Raw genomic sequence first — 15685 nt, forward strand, 5'->3', positions numbered from 1 at the left:
GGTCACGTGCCGAACAAGCAGTCCACCCCGGGGTTTCCACAGCGTTTCCCACGGTGGGGTCAGCAAACAGTGGCCCGGGGCCCACGCCCGACACTGAGGCTTTTTGTAAATAAAGCTTTTTGGAACATACCACCTCTATGCACTCACAGAACGTCTACGGCTGCCTCTGCGTCTCGACAACGCAGCTAGCTCGGGAGCTGCCTGAGACCCCGTGGCGGCCGCGAGGCTGAAAACACTCCCCAAATTCTGAGCGGACCCCGTCCAGCTCCAGCCTCCCAGGCCCCTGACCCTCCGTGCTCGGCACCAGGGTCCCAGGCTCCCCCAGCAGAATGGACAGTGGTCACGGACCCCTTGGCGGACATCGAGGACACAGGACGCGCGCCTGCCGCGGGACCCAGCGCGGGGCGAGGAGGCACATCCAAACCCTGGTTAACTCTTACGCCAGGGAGCCACCCCGCCTAGGGCCCCTCCTACGGTGAGGGACCCGCTAGCGCACCGTGGACCCCCGTCCTGTTTATCTAGAACTTCAGCAGCCGGGTTTGGGATCCAACCACTGCAGAGTCACCGCCACAACTGACAACTCTGCAGGCCACTCAGTGTGCATTCTTTCCACAGCCCAGGCAGCAAAGTAGGTTCTACTTTAAAGTTCGGAGCTGTTACTTTCTCTCCTTTCCGGGTTGGTTCCGATGCCCGTAGCTTACAGCAGATCCAAGGCACTGCAGCCTCAGAAAACCTCTGCGGCAGAGACCACCCACCCGCAGCTTCTAGGGTCTCACCCAGAGAACGTCGGCAGAGTAACACGGAGGCAGCAGCACGCAGAGGATTCCCCAACTTGATTCTTCATCACAAAGAAGTTATAAGGACACTGCTCTAAAAATATGGCCAGTGACAGCTTATTAATTTTTCCAACTTTTTGATCAAAACAGATTTATCCCTCAAATTTCCCTTGATCTTATATTGACAAGACCGTATTTATTACTGAACAGTCAGCAGCGGGCAGAGCGTTGCCAAAAGCAGGAATGTACACTGGTCCCGAGATGGGCCTGGCGAGGAACAAAACCTGCACCGTGGACCACGGCCCCTCTGAGCCCCGAAAGAGGCGTGCGAGATGCTCAGACCACAGCGCAGATGGGATCCCGATGGCCGCTGCGCCTTCCCAGCCCACAATCCTCTCACAAGTAGGTGCCTGCCCAAGATGTGTTTTTTTCTGGAAGTCTCTATCACACAGTCTCAACACGCAGATCTCAGGGCTTTTTTTCAATTTCTGGAAAGGACAAGTTGCAAATAACTTCAGGGTTATTTGTTTCGGTTTGGAACCTTAGTGATTTCTGACGACAGGCTGGTCCAGCGGTGCTCACGTGAGCTGCCAGGTGTGCAGGGAGGCGCAGGGGGAGGACGCGCCCGCCGACCGCGGTGCCCCCGCTGGATCCACCTGAGGGGAACCGCCCGGCTGGAGGGAGAGCTCGGTTCCCTGAGCCGTCCGGGTGCCGGTAACACACGGCTGCAGGTGCTCACACACCGTCCGCTGAGCGCCTCGACGGGAGGACAGCACAGCTCGTCCAGGCCTCGTCCAGGCCTCGACGGGAAGGACAGCACAATGCAGGAGTGGCGCTGACGGAGGGCAGCACAGACAAAGCACGGGGGGAGGCAGCCGCGGGCCGGCGGGAGGCCTGCTGGACCAGAGGGGCCAGGGCCGGAGGTGCCGGGGGTGATGGGGCTCAGCCGGCACGGGGCAGGCCGGCAGCAGCCAAAGCAACTGTTCCGTTGTCCTTATTCAGAGCTTCCTGGATACATCTGCAACGTTTTCCCCAACAGGTTTTTCCGACCCAGAGCTGGGGACCCAGGTTTATACTGAACGTCTCTTTGCTTTCACTCCTCTTAACCCTGAGAGCCTGGGCTCTGTTGGGTGGGAAAGGCTTCTACCTACATGATGCTTTCATTGCCCGAAAAACATGGGGATTTTGCCCGTTTGTGCTCCTAAAAGCCACCAGACTTTCTAGGATCCAAAGATGGTTTCCGCTCCCCACTCCCCTGTGTGCTGTCCAGACGTCTCTGGGAGTGACGGGGTCCCTGGGGGCGTCCCTGTCTCTCTCCTGCAGCCTGCCCTTCATAGACTCAGTCTCCAGGCTCATTTCAGACCTGGCTTGGGGTGCCCACAGGTCCCCATGTATCCACTCTGTGGTGACAGAGCCCAGACGGCACACCGTGACACAGCCGTGTCATTCCAGGCCCAGCTCAGATGCCGAGTCCGATCCAGGCACAAGGGGGACAGGGGTGGAATTACAGCCCAGAACCCGACCCAGCTGATACCTCTGCACAGAATAAAGGCAGGCATCTCGCATTACCAGCCTGGGAAACCTACCTCTCTGGGAACGTCTAAAGACTGCAGACCTGCTTCACTGCAAACGCGCTACGGTCTACCATCCTCTCTGCAGGGCGGACACGAGCCCCGCCAGCTGATCCAATCCCTTCTCTGAGTGCCAGCAAAGGCTGCTGCATTGCTAACAGCTTCAGTCTCCACCTACTTGGACTTGCCTGCCCCCAGCCTGGTGGGCAGGGGCATGACGCCGGGGGCCAGGGTCCTCTCTGAAGTTCACTAAATGTGGGAAGGACGTCAGCATGCCTGGTGGCTGAATTTCCACCCTTGACGGGAAACAAGGCCCGCAGACTCGGCTCCGGTCTGCAGATGGGTAGCGTTCAGGCCGCAGGCTGAACCGCCGCGGTGACGACCACACCTGCGGTCAGGCCGCTTCCAGGCCTCCGTCCTGGTCACAGAGCGGCCTCTGGCAGAACCTGATCTCCCGCTCCGGGGCTCCCGACACACCACCCACTCCCCAGCAACTCAGCATCTTAGAAGACCTTCCAAAAACGGGAGCCCTTCGCGGGTAAGGTCAATGGAGAGAGGATTGCTTCTGGCAAATCGGTCCTCAACAAGTGGACTCCCAACTTTTCATCTAAGGGGGAGGTCTGAGTGACCACTCTGCCGACCACGGTGAGGTCAGGCACGCCAGGACCCCAACATGACGTGGCCGGGCACTTACTTTGTCCATTCTGTCCTGCTCCACACCAAACTTCCCTCCGTAGCCATGCGAGGCTTTGGGTCCCGTTTCGAGCTCCTTCTCCTTGAGGGTCTGGTGTTCTTGAAACACATTCTCTCTCAGCTTGTGTATGCTTGGGGGGAAGAGATCAAACAGGAAGATACCGGTCAGACAGACGTGCGTCCTTGCTTTCCAGGAGGACAGACGAGGACAGGACGTGTCATCTCGGCAGATCTGCAAGGTCTCACTACTCGGTGGCTCCCCAGCCCCTGTCTCCCTCGCGCCTGCTTTACTGCTCCGCCAGCTGGTCCCCCAACTTCAGCAGTTCTCAGAGTCAGATGCAAGTTCACAGAAAAGAGAAACTAATCTGAACTCACACAGTGAATCATCCCAAACCACCACCCCCCACCCCGTCCCCCGCCCCAGAGAGCTGTGCTGAAATGTGGACTTTCTCCCACAAGGGGAAAAGCTCCTCAGGGTTTATCAGGCACCTGACTTGGGAGAGCTAGTTCTGTAAACGTCCCCAGAGGCAGAGGGGGAAAAGCAGAGTCAACGGCCCCGCACCCCAGGCAGCCCTAGGTCAGAAGCCCAGAGACGCAAAACACTTAGACGGTTGCTCTTTCCTTGGGGTACTCCAGCTTTTCATTCAAAGGTGAAGTGAGAGGTTTGCAGAATTTACAATGTGAGCGCCATTTTTACTTTAAACACTGGGAACAGTGGGACAGATCACAAGATGTGGCCAAAACCGGGCAGGCCAGGAAGCCTCTGCAGCTGTCTCCGTCGGGAGACCCACAGCCACACGACGGCCACCTGATCTGGTGCCTCTCTGCCCAAGGGACAACACGTCCACACCTCAACATCTGGACAACAATCCCAGAAGTTCGGCTACAAAACCAACCAGGCCTGGCCACCTCCCGACCCACTGACGAGTGCAGGAGGAAGCCCAGCCTCCCAAGAACATGAGGACCAACAGCCGTCCCGACCCTGTGTGTTCTCTGAACCCTAACCACCTGGAGGCTGCCTGACGGGAGAGAGTTCCGTTCTTCTCCAACCCGCCCTCCCCAGCACGTTCTGAAGCCACGGGGAACAGAAGAGGTGAGAGGCCCAGAGGACATCAAGTCAGAAGGCAGCCTCACCCCACAGCGGGGGACCCGAGTCAGCCCCCGGCTCCATCTCCTCTGGCCGGTCCCAGGCCCTTCTTCAGGGGCTTGTGGTGGTGGTGGGGGCGGGGGGCTCAGCGACTCAGGGAGGGAGGAACACTGGTGTCTAAAACGCCCGAGCTGCAGACTTCACCTCCTTTTTGGGATGATCTACTGAGTCTCTCTCAGCCAAGAACAGCTTCATTTTACTGCAAAGATCCTAGGGCCAAGCAAGACCAGCTCTCTGCCAATGACCAAAGCGGGTCACCAGTCCGTGAGGACACTTTCACAATCAGGGCACGGGAGCACACACTCTGAAGCCGGCACAGCCCGAGCACATTCTAAAAGGTCCCTTCATCTACACCTCCCGAGAGGGGAACAAGCTGCCCCGGAGGTGGCCAGTTACGACAGTGCCAAGTCAGACAATGACACGCTTCAAGCAGCTCTCCTATTTGAGGCTTTTACGAGAACACAATGCTTAGAATTCAGCTCATGGCATCCAACTGATGACGGTAAAATAATAAAAGTATAACAAAATAATAAAAATTAAAGAAGGGTGTTTATAGTCTAAAGTATTCAGACATCCCACGCTTTAGAAACCTCCCATCAGCAGACAGAAGAGCTTAGGTAACTGTGTTCCTCGATGAAAACCACAAGATTGAAAAACAGACTCTAGAATTAGAAGCACGAAAGTCATTTGCGATGGGAATTTTTAAGTTACTGAGCACGTCCGTATACGTACACGTACACAAACATGTAGATATATACGTCAGGTCTTACATTCACCTACTGTATAAATATCGAGTCACAGCGTGCAGCAACGAAGACCCAACGCAGCCAAAACATACATACATACATACATACATAAAAAGAATAATGCTGCAAAAAATAAAAAATAAAATAAAATAAATATCGAGTCACAAAACAAAAGCGATTCCACCATATGAAGCCATGACCTTATCTCATCCCTGCCTTATCTCTTCATCTTTCAGAACATCATTGTCACACAAATACTGAGAAAGTCTCTTACTTGATGTGTTCCTGGTGCCCAGACCCCTGGACGGTTTTGGCCCCCCATCGCTGCTCTTTTTCACTTACATCATTCTGAAAAGAAAAATAAATGACGAGTGCACCCCACAGCCTGGATTGTAAGACAATCAACCACCCGCCCACCCAAACCCAAACCCTGGGGAAATCCACTCCGGGAGACATGAAAGGCAGGCAAGACTGGTGACTTGTACCACGAAATCGGGGTCGGTTTCCCAGTCGTCGGCTCCCGCGTCGTCCTGGGTGATGGACACGGTGTGGCCGGCCGAGGCTTTCCACATCTGGAAGAGCAGTGCCGCAGTTACAGAGACTGACGCAGACACCTTTGCCTGGGACCCCAAAACCCTAGAGGGCACAGGGCAGGCTGGGGGGCTACAAGCTCAAATGGTCACTCATAATCCCCGTGCCTGAGTGACACCCGTAGGAACAAAAGAAACGCCAACATTTTTTAGCTCTAATACTGCTGTCAACCGGCATCAGAAACACATAAGAAATGCTCCTGGCTTCAACTCAAGTGAGGAAATTTTCTGGAAAATAAAAAAGTCACATGTGCACTTACTTCACTCATTGGGAATATCTTCCTCTCCCACTAAGTCTCATGACAACGATACTGTCCAACATTGGGAATGCACCGAATGTCACCAATGGTAAATTTTGTTGTATTTTATCACAATTTTTTTAAAAAGCACCCATCTTGACTTCAAATTGGAAATTTGGAAATTACTGGAAACCTAATAATGATTTTCTTAACTCGGACTCTGACAAGTCAATAAATATTTCAAGCGTTGCTTTGCCATCTACTTGGGGAAATTCACAGCACATAAATGCCAACCTGTCCTCTACCAGGCAGCTCTGAAGACTGGCCGCCTTGCTTCCTCAGTAGAGTCCTGAAATTCTGTATGTTTTGTCTAGTGGACAGAACAATGATGCAGCTTCACAACTGAACCAGATCGTTCTTTTCATAACTGCAAAGGCAAAATCTAGCTATTAAGGGTTTCAAAAGAAAACTATGTGTGAGAAGAATGGATTCATTCTCCCCAAAAGTACTAATAAAATTTCACATAGGCCAGGAAGCAATTGAAAGCTTATTTTCATCTAATCAGCCAGAAGCCCCATCCCAGCATCTGAACTGAGGACGAGCAAGTCTCGCTTTGTGGGGTCACTGTGCTTCTGTATGAATCCAGACTGGACGAGAACCCTTCACAAGCCTGAGACTCCCCTGTTCAGGTCCACCACCCCCCACCAGCTCCGCTGGGTCACAAGTCCAAGGCGGTGGCAGGGGCGAATCAGGGTGCAGAGCTATCAGATTTCCAGATGCAACTCCCGCCATGTCACCTGGGCAGGGAATCATGTGCCACCAGGTGGGACAGGACCAGCAATGTCCCTTCATGGCCACTTCAAACCTTGTTACCCTCTGACCAGGTACGGCAAAGCATGGCAACAATTTCCCAGACGTGGACTTCCCTGGTGGCTCAGTGGTTAAGAATCCGTCTGCCAGTGCAGGGGACATGGGTTCGAGCCCTTGTCCGGGAAGATCCCACATGCCACGGAGCAACTGAGCCCGTGCGCCACAACTACTGAGCCTGCGCTCTAGAGCCCGCGAGCCACAACTACTGAGCCCACGTGCCACAACTACTGAAACCCATGCACCTAGACCCCGTGCTCCGCAACAAGAGAAGCCACCGCAATGAGAAGCCCGTGCACCGCAACGAAGAGTAGCCCTCGCTTGCCACAACTAGAGAAAGCCCACGTGCAGCAACGAAGACCAAACGCAGCCAAAGATAGATAGATAAATAAATAAATAAATAAATAAATAAAAAGACCAGTTTCTTTTGAGATTAAAGTAAAACATAGAACTTAACCAAGAAATAGTTTCTTTAAAAAAAAAAAAAAAAAAGGATTTCCCAGACGTGAACTGCTTGACACAATTCTGGAGAGCCGACGACGGACCAGGCTCAGCACAACCGACGCGCCCGTTCACAGATGGAGAAACAGCTGCCTGAGGCTAAACGGCTTGCCCTCAGCCTCTGACTCCCCAGGCCACGGGAGCCCCGGGACACCATGCTGTCCTGGAGAAAGGGCTGCCCACCTGCAGCACTCTGGCTGCCCAGAGTTCCAACCACTGACGAGACGGTCACACAAAAGACGGGGGTCTCCAGCGAGGCTCACTGCCCCCCGAAGGCAAAGGTGAAAGCCGATGTCCCGGCCTGAGACTTTTCCAGACTCACGGGGCTAACGCTAGCAGAGCCCACTCTCACCCGTCTTTCTGGAAGCCGGCTTCACCCGTGCGCAGGTGAGCACTTCCGGGCGCCCGCGGCCTCCCCCGCCCACCGTGGGACAGGAGGAAGGCGCCAGGCGGCTGCTCAGACAGGACAGAGATGCTCCAGGTCCTGCACTCGAATTCTGCGGAATCCCCTCCACGTCCTAGACCACAGGCAACACTGGAAATTGACTTTATTTTTCCAACAAGGAAATTTCCTCCCAGAGAGTTATCATCCCAATCTCTGCAAACCCAGCAAAAGCGCGCCCCTCGCGCCCCCTGTCAAAGGGGTCGACCTTGCCCACCCGCGGGAGAGCACGGGAGAACGTTCACAGTGCACAAACCTTTCTTTTCCAAGTAAAGATGAAAGATGCTCACGAAACTCTGTTTAAAACACGGGAATCCAACGAGGAATTTCCAGGCATTTGTGAATGATCCTGTCTGTAAAAAGATTAAGAGTAGAAAGCTCAGAAGGATATGTGCTGACGGGCACCCAGGGTAAATCTTTATGTGTGGAGATCCTTTTAGAACACCTCTGAAATCCTCCCAAACGTAACGAGGTTTTGCAAAGCAATCTGAAAGGAGGGTGGGAAGAGTTGCGTTTTACTAACCAAAAAACTCAACGGATTTTCAGCCACAGTGAGAAACTACAGAAAATAAAGAAGTTCCAAAAGATTTATAACTGTTTGAAGTTTCTTCTTAATGCAAACAGAAGCTATTCCCTCAATTGCTAACATACATTTCCTGTTTGCTAGAATCCTGATAGCTTTCCATTTCTGGTCCATCCTAATTTATGACTCTACTAAAAATCATAAAATTCTATTACCCTGGGTTTTTAAGAAAAAAATAACATAAGAGAAGCACTCCCTGAAGGAAGGGATCATGATGTGGCCGGGATAAAACCCAGCGTGGCGACGGCTATCGGAACGTGAAGAGGGGCGCCTCGGGGAGCAAAGGAGAAGAAGGGTGCATCTCTAATCAACGGGTACGGTTACTGCACAGGACCAAGACTCCAATTCCCCAAGCCACCAGCTCAGCACCTCTTGACTGGACACTGCACTGCCAGACATTACAGATGAATCCAATCCCCTTGTTCTCCAGGAACAAACCAGTCACAGGTACAAACCATTTGTATCGGCACACGGCTTGCCACGCTTCAGGAACTAGAGGGGCGATGTTCTGCTGGCCCTCCTCACGCTCAATTTCCCCTTTGGAAACCCTAACTTCTGTAGGTTGCTTAGTACATTCTGGGTACCGCAGTTATCAGCCAGCATCTATAAAAGTCTACCCAAGGGCAGCTAGTGATAGGCTCAAATCTACAATAATTTATTACCCTCTCAATACGTTAAGCTTTTGAAAAATCATGGAAACAGCTGTTTGAAAAATTAAAAGCCTGGGTTTTTTTGGATCCAGAGGTAATGCCTCTGGACCCCTACCTCACACCATACACAAAAACTAACTGAAAAATGGATCAAAGACCTAAATGTCTGAACTAAAACTATTAAACTCTTAGGAAAAAAAAAAAAGCATAATTTTTAAAACCTTGAATTTGGCAATAATTCTTAGATATGACACCAAAAGCACAAGTGAAAAGAGAAAAAAATAAATTGGATAAAGTTTTAAACTTTGTGCTTCAAAGGACACCTATCAAGAAAGTGAAAATAATTCACAGAATGAGAGACACATATATTTTCAAATCATATATCGAGAATATATAAAGAACTCTTACAATTCAGTAATAAAAAGGACAATTAACTGTATTTTTAAATGGGGAAAGGACCTGAACAGACATTTCTCCAAAGATACAGAAATGGATGATAAGCTCAAGAAAAGACAGTATCATTAACCATCAAGGAAATGCAAATCAAAACCAATGAGATAACACTCCACACATTCTAGAATGGCTACTATCCAAAAAACAAACAATAATAAGTTTGCTAAGGGTGTGGAGAAATCAGAAACCTCTTATGTTGCTGGTGGGAAAGTAAAATGAAAAAGTCTGGCAGTTCCTCAAAAGGTTAAACACAGAGGCACCGTATGTCCCAGCAATTCCACTCCTAGGTATATACCCAGAGAAATGAAAACTTCCACAGAAAACCTGTAAAGGAATGCTCATAGCAGCATTACTCCTAACAGCCCCAGAGTGAAAATAACCCAAATGTCCATGTTATGTAATAGATACATAGCAGGTAGTCTATGCATACAATGGAATATTATTTGGCAATAAAAGGAGTGAAGTACTGACACAGGCTACAACATGCATGACTCTTGAAAACATTATGCTAAGTGAAAGAAGCCAGACACAAAAGACCATATATTATACAGTCCCATTTATATGAATGGCCAGATCTGGCAAATCTACAGAGACCAAAAGTAGATTGGCGGTGGCTTAGTGTTGGGGGGCTGGGGGAGGGGGACAGGGTTTCTTTGTGAGGTGATGAAACCACCCATGCACAATTAGCTTTCCATTAACCTAGCCCTCTCCAGGGCAGCAGGAAGCCAAAGGGAACAGAAGGGCATCTGAGCAGCCAAAACAGACATCACAAGGCCCACTCTCTGCACCACAACTGCTCAGAGGACCCCCCTCCCACCTGGGCCTCCTGCAAGGTGACTCAAAGCACCGCCTGCCCAGTGAAAGACGAGACCCCTGGTGGACAACGCGGCACCCCAGGACGTGGGCCACTGCAACACAAGGCAGTCCCCGGGGCTCACCACCATTCTCTCCCTCAACCATGTGCCTCCGCAGCCCCTACTGCGTGCCACGGACCAAAGATATGCATCACCAATGCCGTTCATCCAATTTAAGTGTTTTATAGATACGCCCCGCAAAATGTTTCAACTAAAAGTCACAGGTAGTGGGGGCAACCTGCCAGTTACGGGGGGGAGGGGCAGGGCATCAAAGACAACCCTGCATCCCCGGCTCTTCACTCTTGTGTCCGGAGGGGCCTTTAGGACCCTTCCTTGCTCCTTGGGCTCCGGGAGTACCTTCCATCCAGGAGAGGCGCGGGCCCGCCTGCGGCACCGGCGCGGTGACTCACCCTGCCGTCAGGCCCGGCCCGGCCCAGCGCCGGCCTGCGGGGCCGCCGGGCCGAATCACGCGGTCGGGCCCCGGCGGCTTAAGCCCCGACCAAGCTCCGCGGGGCCAAGTCACCGCGGAGCGCCAGCGGGGAGCGCTCGCCCGGGACGCCTCCGGAGCTGCGTCCAGCGGGAGGAGGATTCCTCGCCCCGGGGCCCGACGCGGCCAGATCCCAGGGGGAGGAAGCCCTGTCCCCCTCCACCCGAGACCCTCCGGCGGGGCCATCCAGCTCGCGTCGGAATCCTCCCCAAGAGCCCCTTCCAGCTGATTTCCAGCACACCCAGAGGAGGGGCTGTTCCCAACCTACAGCCTCTCAACTCTGCAGCTGCGCCGGTCGCTGCATTTCCACTGACCTGATTGCAACACCTCCCGCTAGGTGCGGGCCCGGGCCCGGGAGCGGGGTGGGAACTGCCCCGCCCGGTCGCCGGGAGACCCCAGCCCCTCCGCCCCTCCGCCCCTGACCCCCCGGGTCCCGAGCCCCTTCCTGTAGGGCTCCTCTCCTACCCTAGTGCCCCTCAGCCCTCCGCCCCGGCCCCTCCCTCTCGGCTCTCTGCCACCGTCTCCTAACTCTCCAGGTCCTGGATCCCCTCCCCGTAGGGCCCCTCTCCTCCTAGTTCCCCTCGGCCCTCTGCCCCCTTCCCCTAAATCCTCGGGGCCCGACCTCTTCCCCTAAGCCCTCTCTCTGCCCCTTCCCCCGACCTTGCGGGCCCTGCACCCCCTCCTGGAGGGCCCCTCCCCTACCCTAGACCCCCTCGGCCCTCTGGCCCCTTCCTCCTAGGGACCCGGGCACCCTCCCCTCATACCCCGGACCCCTCCGCCTCTGGTCCCTCTCTTCCGCCTTCCTGCCCGCAGCCCCGGGCCCCTCCCCCTCCATCGCCCCCGGCCGCTCAGAACCGCGTGCCCTTACCCCTCAGGCCCCGACCCCTTCCCCTTCCCCCAACCCGCCCCCTTTTCTCAGACCTCAGCCCTTCCCTCCGGCCCAGCCCCTCCCTCAGCCCCCAGCCAGCCCATCCCCTTCTCTCCGACCTCAGCCCCCGGCCCCGAGAAGCCTCGCCCGCGCTCCCCCCGCGCCCGAAACCGCGAGCGGAAATGCGGCGAGACCGCCGCGGCCGCCGCTTCCTTCCCGTTTCAGGACCCGGCGGCGCCCCGGGACCGCAGCTGAGGAACTGGCCCTCCCCGCCTGGCGGAAGGCGCGCTCGCTCACCACCGCTGGAGTCGGTCCGGTCCGTCCCGGCTCCGCCCTGTCTCCGCCGCGCCCCCAACTCCCGCAGCTCCCGCCGCTCCGGCCTCTCCTAGGCTCCCCTCTCCACTTCCGGTTCCGCGGGGGGGCGGGGCCGCATCCGGGTCCCCGAGGCCCCGCCCCCGCCCGGTCAGAGGCTTACGGCCGGCCTTGCTGAGACGGCGGGGTGGGAGCCGTGGTCCAACCCCGGCTGACCGGCCCGCGGTCCCTGCCGCCTCCCTCGTCCACGTGGCGCCGGAAGCGCCCCCCGCTGGCGCAGGCGCGAGCTCCGCCCAGGTGCCAGCCTGCAAAGCATGCTTAAAAGTTAGATGACTGTACAGAGTATATTTAGGCCCACCGTGCGCGGGCCAGACTGTGCTCAGGTGCACACAGTCCAAGGTGGTCATACTGAATTCATAGCACCGCCCGAGGGAACAAAGGGAAAATGAGCCCGTTAAGGGGACAACACCAAGTGCTCTGAGCCCTGAGGACACAGGAGGTAACTGACGGCCAGTCACCTGGGAGGAATAGCGCCCTCCTCATGCATCCATCCGACCATCCATTACCCATACGTACATCATCTATCCATCCATCTTCTCCATCCACCCACCCATCCATCCACCTGTCCATCCAGAGAAGGCCAGATATGTGTCAGGAATAAATGTGTCAGCAGAATAAATGTGGTCCTTGCCCCGAGGGACCTTTCAGCCTAGAAGAGGGGTCAGGCATTAATCGAATAGGTATATACTTAGGAAACAAGGTAAATGCTATAGAAGAAGTCAAAGGTCATGACATTATATTGGGGAGAAGATGGGACCCGAGCTCATCCAGGAGATCGCAGGTTTCTGTGAGCAATTAACATTTGTGCTAAGATCTGAAGGCCAAACAGAAGTAAACAACGTAAGAAGGGAAAATTTTTCTCAGGCAAGGAAAGAGCCTGTGCAAAGGCCCTGAGGCAGGAAAGGTCTTGCCACATGGGAACTGAAGGAAGTTCAGTGCAGCAGAAGTGTGGTGATGAAGCAGGGCAGTGGGGCAAGATGGGGCCAGGTCATGTAGACATTGAGAGGGCAGAGCAAGGACCTTAGTCTTTATTCTAGAAGAAATGAGAAGTCCTTGGAGGAGATTAAGCAGAGGGGAGACATCATACGGTTTGAATTGTAATGAAATCCCTCTGGCTGCTGGGTGGAGAGTGGATGGGAAGAGAGCCAGGTAGGATCCTAGTAACCTACTTGCTACCACCAGTTCAGGCAAACTGGTGGTAGCAAGTAAGATGGAGAGAAGTGAGTAGGTACAAGATACATTTAGGAAGTTAAATTGTCAGGTTTGAGGATGGACTTGGGGTATGGGGTGGGGAAGGAGATGTCAGGGGTCAAAGGATAATTTTTTTAAGATAAAATCATGACTTTCATACACATGTAAAATGAACACATGTCAAAGATCTTATTTCACTTAATAATAAATGAAGCAAAAATGTGTTACAACTTGTTCAGAGGAGAAGTCGAAGGCATGCTGAAATGAATTTGCAAAAACCGGTCTATCCATAGGGCAATGTCAGTTGTATTTCATTGGACACAGGTAATTTGCCTTTCTGTGGATGCAAATTATTTGCATTGCTATCTGTTTTCTACAGGTTAACTTCTACCTCTACAGAGGTACGGAATAATCTAGGCAAAAATAACAAAGACACACATCCTGTAGAATCATGATTATCAGAGGCTCCAGCATTCTGTTAAAAGAATATCTAAGAATCATTTTTGCCCGTTCTAAAGTCTGGAATTTTTCCTTACAAAAGAATGACTCCTAGTATCTGAGTAGATGCTCAGACAGGGCAGATGGGCAGGGTAGGGAATGAGGGTTGGAGGGTGGGGGAGAAGATGCACCAAGATTGCGGTGGGAGAGTGAGGATACATTTGTGGACCTGGTACCTTTGAGGGGCCTGTCACAAGTCAAAATGAGGTCCACGAAGTGATGCTGGAGAGATGGCTTTTGAGCAGGAGCTTTAAGACTAAGCAGGATAAGGACGTAAAAAGGTAGGAAGGCCATCCCGGGAAGAGGGAGGGATTGCAGCAAAGGCACAGAGGTGGGAAAGAAGGGGGTCCGCATAGAAAACCTTGAGGTCGGATGGATAGAATCGAAGTGTTTTCACTTCCATCATTACCACTGACAGTGCAGTGCTGTGTGCAGTCAGGCATCAAGCTAATTGCTTGGTGGACTAAGGGAAGGCTCCCTTTTGATATAGGACTTTAGGCTCTGGAGGCAGAGGATCTGACAATAGATCCCAACTCCAAGGCCTACTAGCTATGTGGCCGTGGCCAGTCACTCTGTCTTTCTGAGCCTGGGTCTCCCCGTTTGTGCAGCTAGCTGTTGTCTCCTGGAGATTGTAATATGCAGGTCCCATGTTGCTTGGTTAGCCCAGGGCCCGGCATAAAGTGCCCAATAAGTGTTGGCCCTGTTGACTGAAAAAGGATGCACAACGTGAGAGTTGTGAGTTAAGTTTTATTTGGGGCATAAGAGGACTACGGTCTGAGAGACAGCCTTTCAGATGGCTCTGAGGAACTGCTCCAAAGAGGTGGAGTTGGGGGGGTCAGTATACATATGATTTTAGAGAAGGGAGGGGTACATGCAGTCAAAAACACATTTTCACAGAGGCTTCTGCTGGTCACAAGGTGCAGATGTCCCTGTTAATAATTTTAGTGCTTTTCTAGGTATGAGAAGACACAAGAAACTGGGCTCAGAAAATCTTCTGAAAATGTCTAACTATCTGAAGACCTGTTCTGCCAGTTCTTCCCAGAGTACAGAGCACCTCATTCCTGATCTCCACCCTGACCTCCTTTCAGGGTAGGTGGAAGGTCAGTGATTGCAGTGGCCCATGACTTCATCCTTGTAGAGGCAGAGGGAAATACCAGACCTGGAAGTAGGGGAACTAACATCTGGGGACAGCCTGGCTTTGTCAGACACCACTGTGAGATTTTTAAAGTCTAAGTGTGATATTGTGATTTATAAGAAATATGGGGACTTTCCTGGCAGTCCAGTGGTTAGGATTCCACGCTTCCACTGCAGGGGGTGCGGGTTTGATCCCTGGTTGGGGAACTAAGATCTGGCAAGCTGCGTGTTGTGGCCAAAAAAAAAAATAATAATAATTAAAAAGCAATATGTATTTGGGAATTCCCTGGTGGTCTAGTGGTTAGGATTCCGGGCTTTCACTGCTGTGGCCCGGGTTCAGTCCCTGGTTGGGGAACTGAGATTCCCGCAAGACACGTAGCACGGCCAAAATAAAAATTTTTTAGAAAGAAGTTTGTTTTTGGTCATTCAGATGACCAAACGTATATTTCTTATATACAGTTGATCTTCATTCACGGTTCCTGTTTTACAGCTCCCCAAACCCTTGGAATTTCCTAACTGTTAGAAGCATAAATGTGTCTCGTTATATGAATGAGCTGACTTTTGGAAAGCACCTAAGGATGGGAGTTGGTTGCCAGGAGAACCAACTAAGTGACTAGAGGGTTGGACATTTCAGTCTCACCCTTGAGCTCTGGGGAGGGGAGAAGTGAAGAACGGCGGGTTGAATTAATCGCCAGTGGCCAATAGTTCATCAGTCATGCATGTGTAATGAATCCTCCGTAGAGACCCAAAAGGACAGGGTTCTGGGAGCTCCCGAGGTGGTGAACGTGTGCAGATTTGGGGAGACTGCTGCTTGGAAAGCACGGAAGCTCTGAATCCTTCCCCACACCTTGCCCTGTGCACCTCTTCCATCTGGCTGTGCCTGAGTTCATAACCTTTTAAAATAAACCTGTGATCTAGTAAGTAACAAGGTTCTCTGAGTTCTGTGAGCCACTCTAGCAAATTCATCAACCCCAAGGAGGGTTGGGAACCTCTGATTTATAGCCAGTGGCTTAGAAGCACAGG

The 15685-nt window shown here is 52.8% G+C and overlaps 1 protein-coding gene across 3 annotated transcripts in view; it reads right to left on the bottom strand.

The window, feature by feature from the left end:
- CTTN (cortactin) overlaps positions 1–11924 on the bottom strand; it is a 34143-nt gene extending 22219 nt beyond the window's left edge. For 2 of the 3 annotated variants that reach the window (XM_057552504.1, XM_007171134.2), the window contains exons 1-5: positions 11765–11924; positions 7829–7925; positions 5419–5505; positions 5208–5281; positions 3042–3171 (exon numbers count right to left, since the gene is read on the bottom strand). In XM_057552504.1, the coding sequence (XP_057408487.1) occupies positions 3042–3171; positions 5208–5281; positions 5419–5505 (291 nt within the window). In that variant the 5' untranslated portion in view covers positions 7829–7925; positions 11765–11924. Of the gene's footprint in view, positions 1–3041; positions 3172–5207; positions 5282–5418; positions 5506–7828; positions 7926–11586; positions 11734–11764 lie in introns of those variants that run through there. The other variant, XM_057552503.1, reaches the window with a different exon arrangement.
- Between the last annotated feature and the right edge of the window lie 3761 nt (positions 11925–15685).

Source organism: Balaenoptera acutorostrata, chromosome 9 (genome assembly GCF_949987535.1).
Source record: "Balaenoptera acutorostrata chromosome 9, mBalAcu1.1, whole genome shotgun sequence".
Classification (NCBI taxonomy): Eukaryota; Metazoa; Chordata; class Mammalia; order Artiodactyla; family Balaenopteridae; genus Balaenoptera; species Balaenoptera acutorostrata.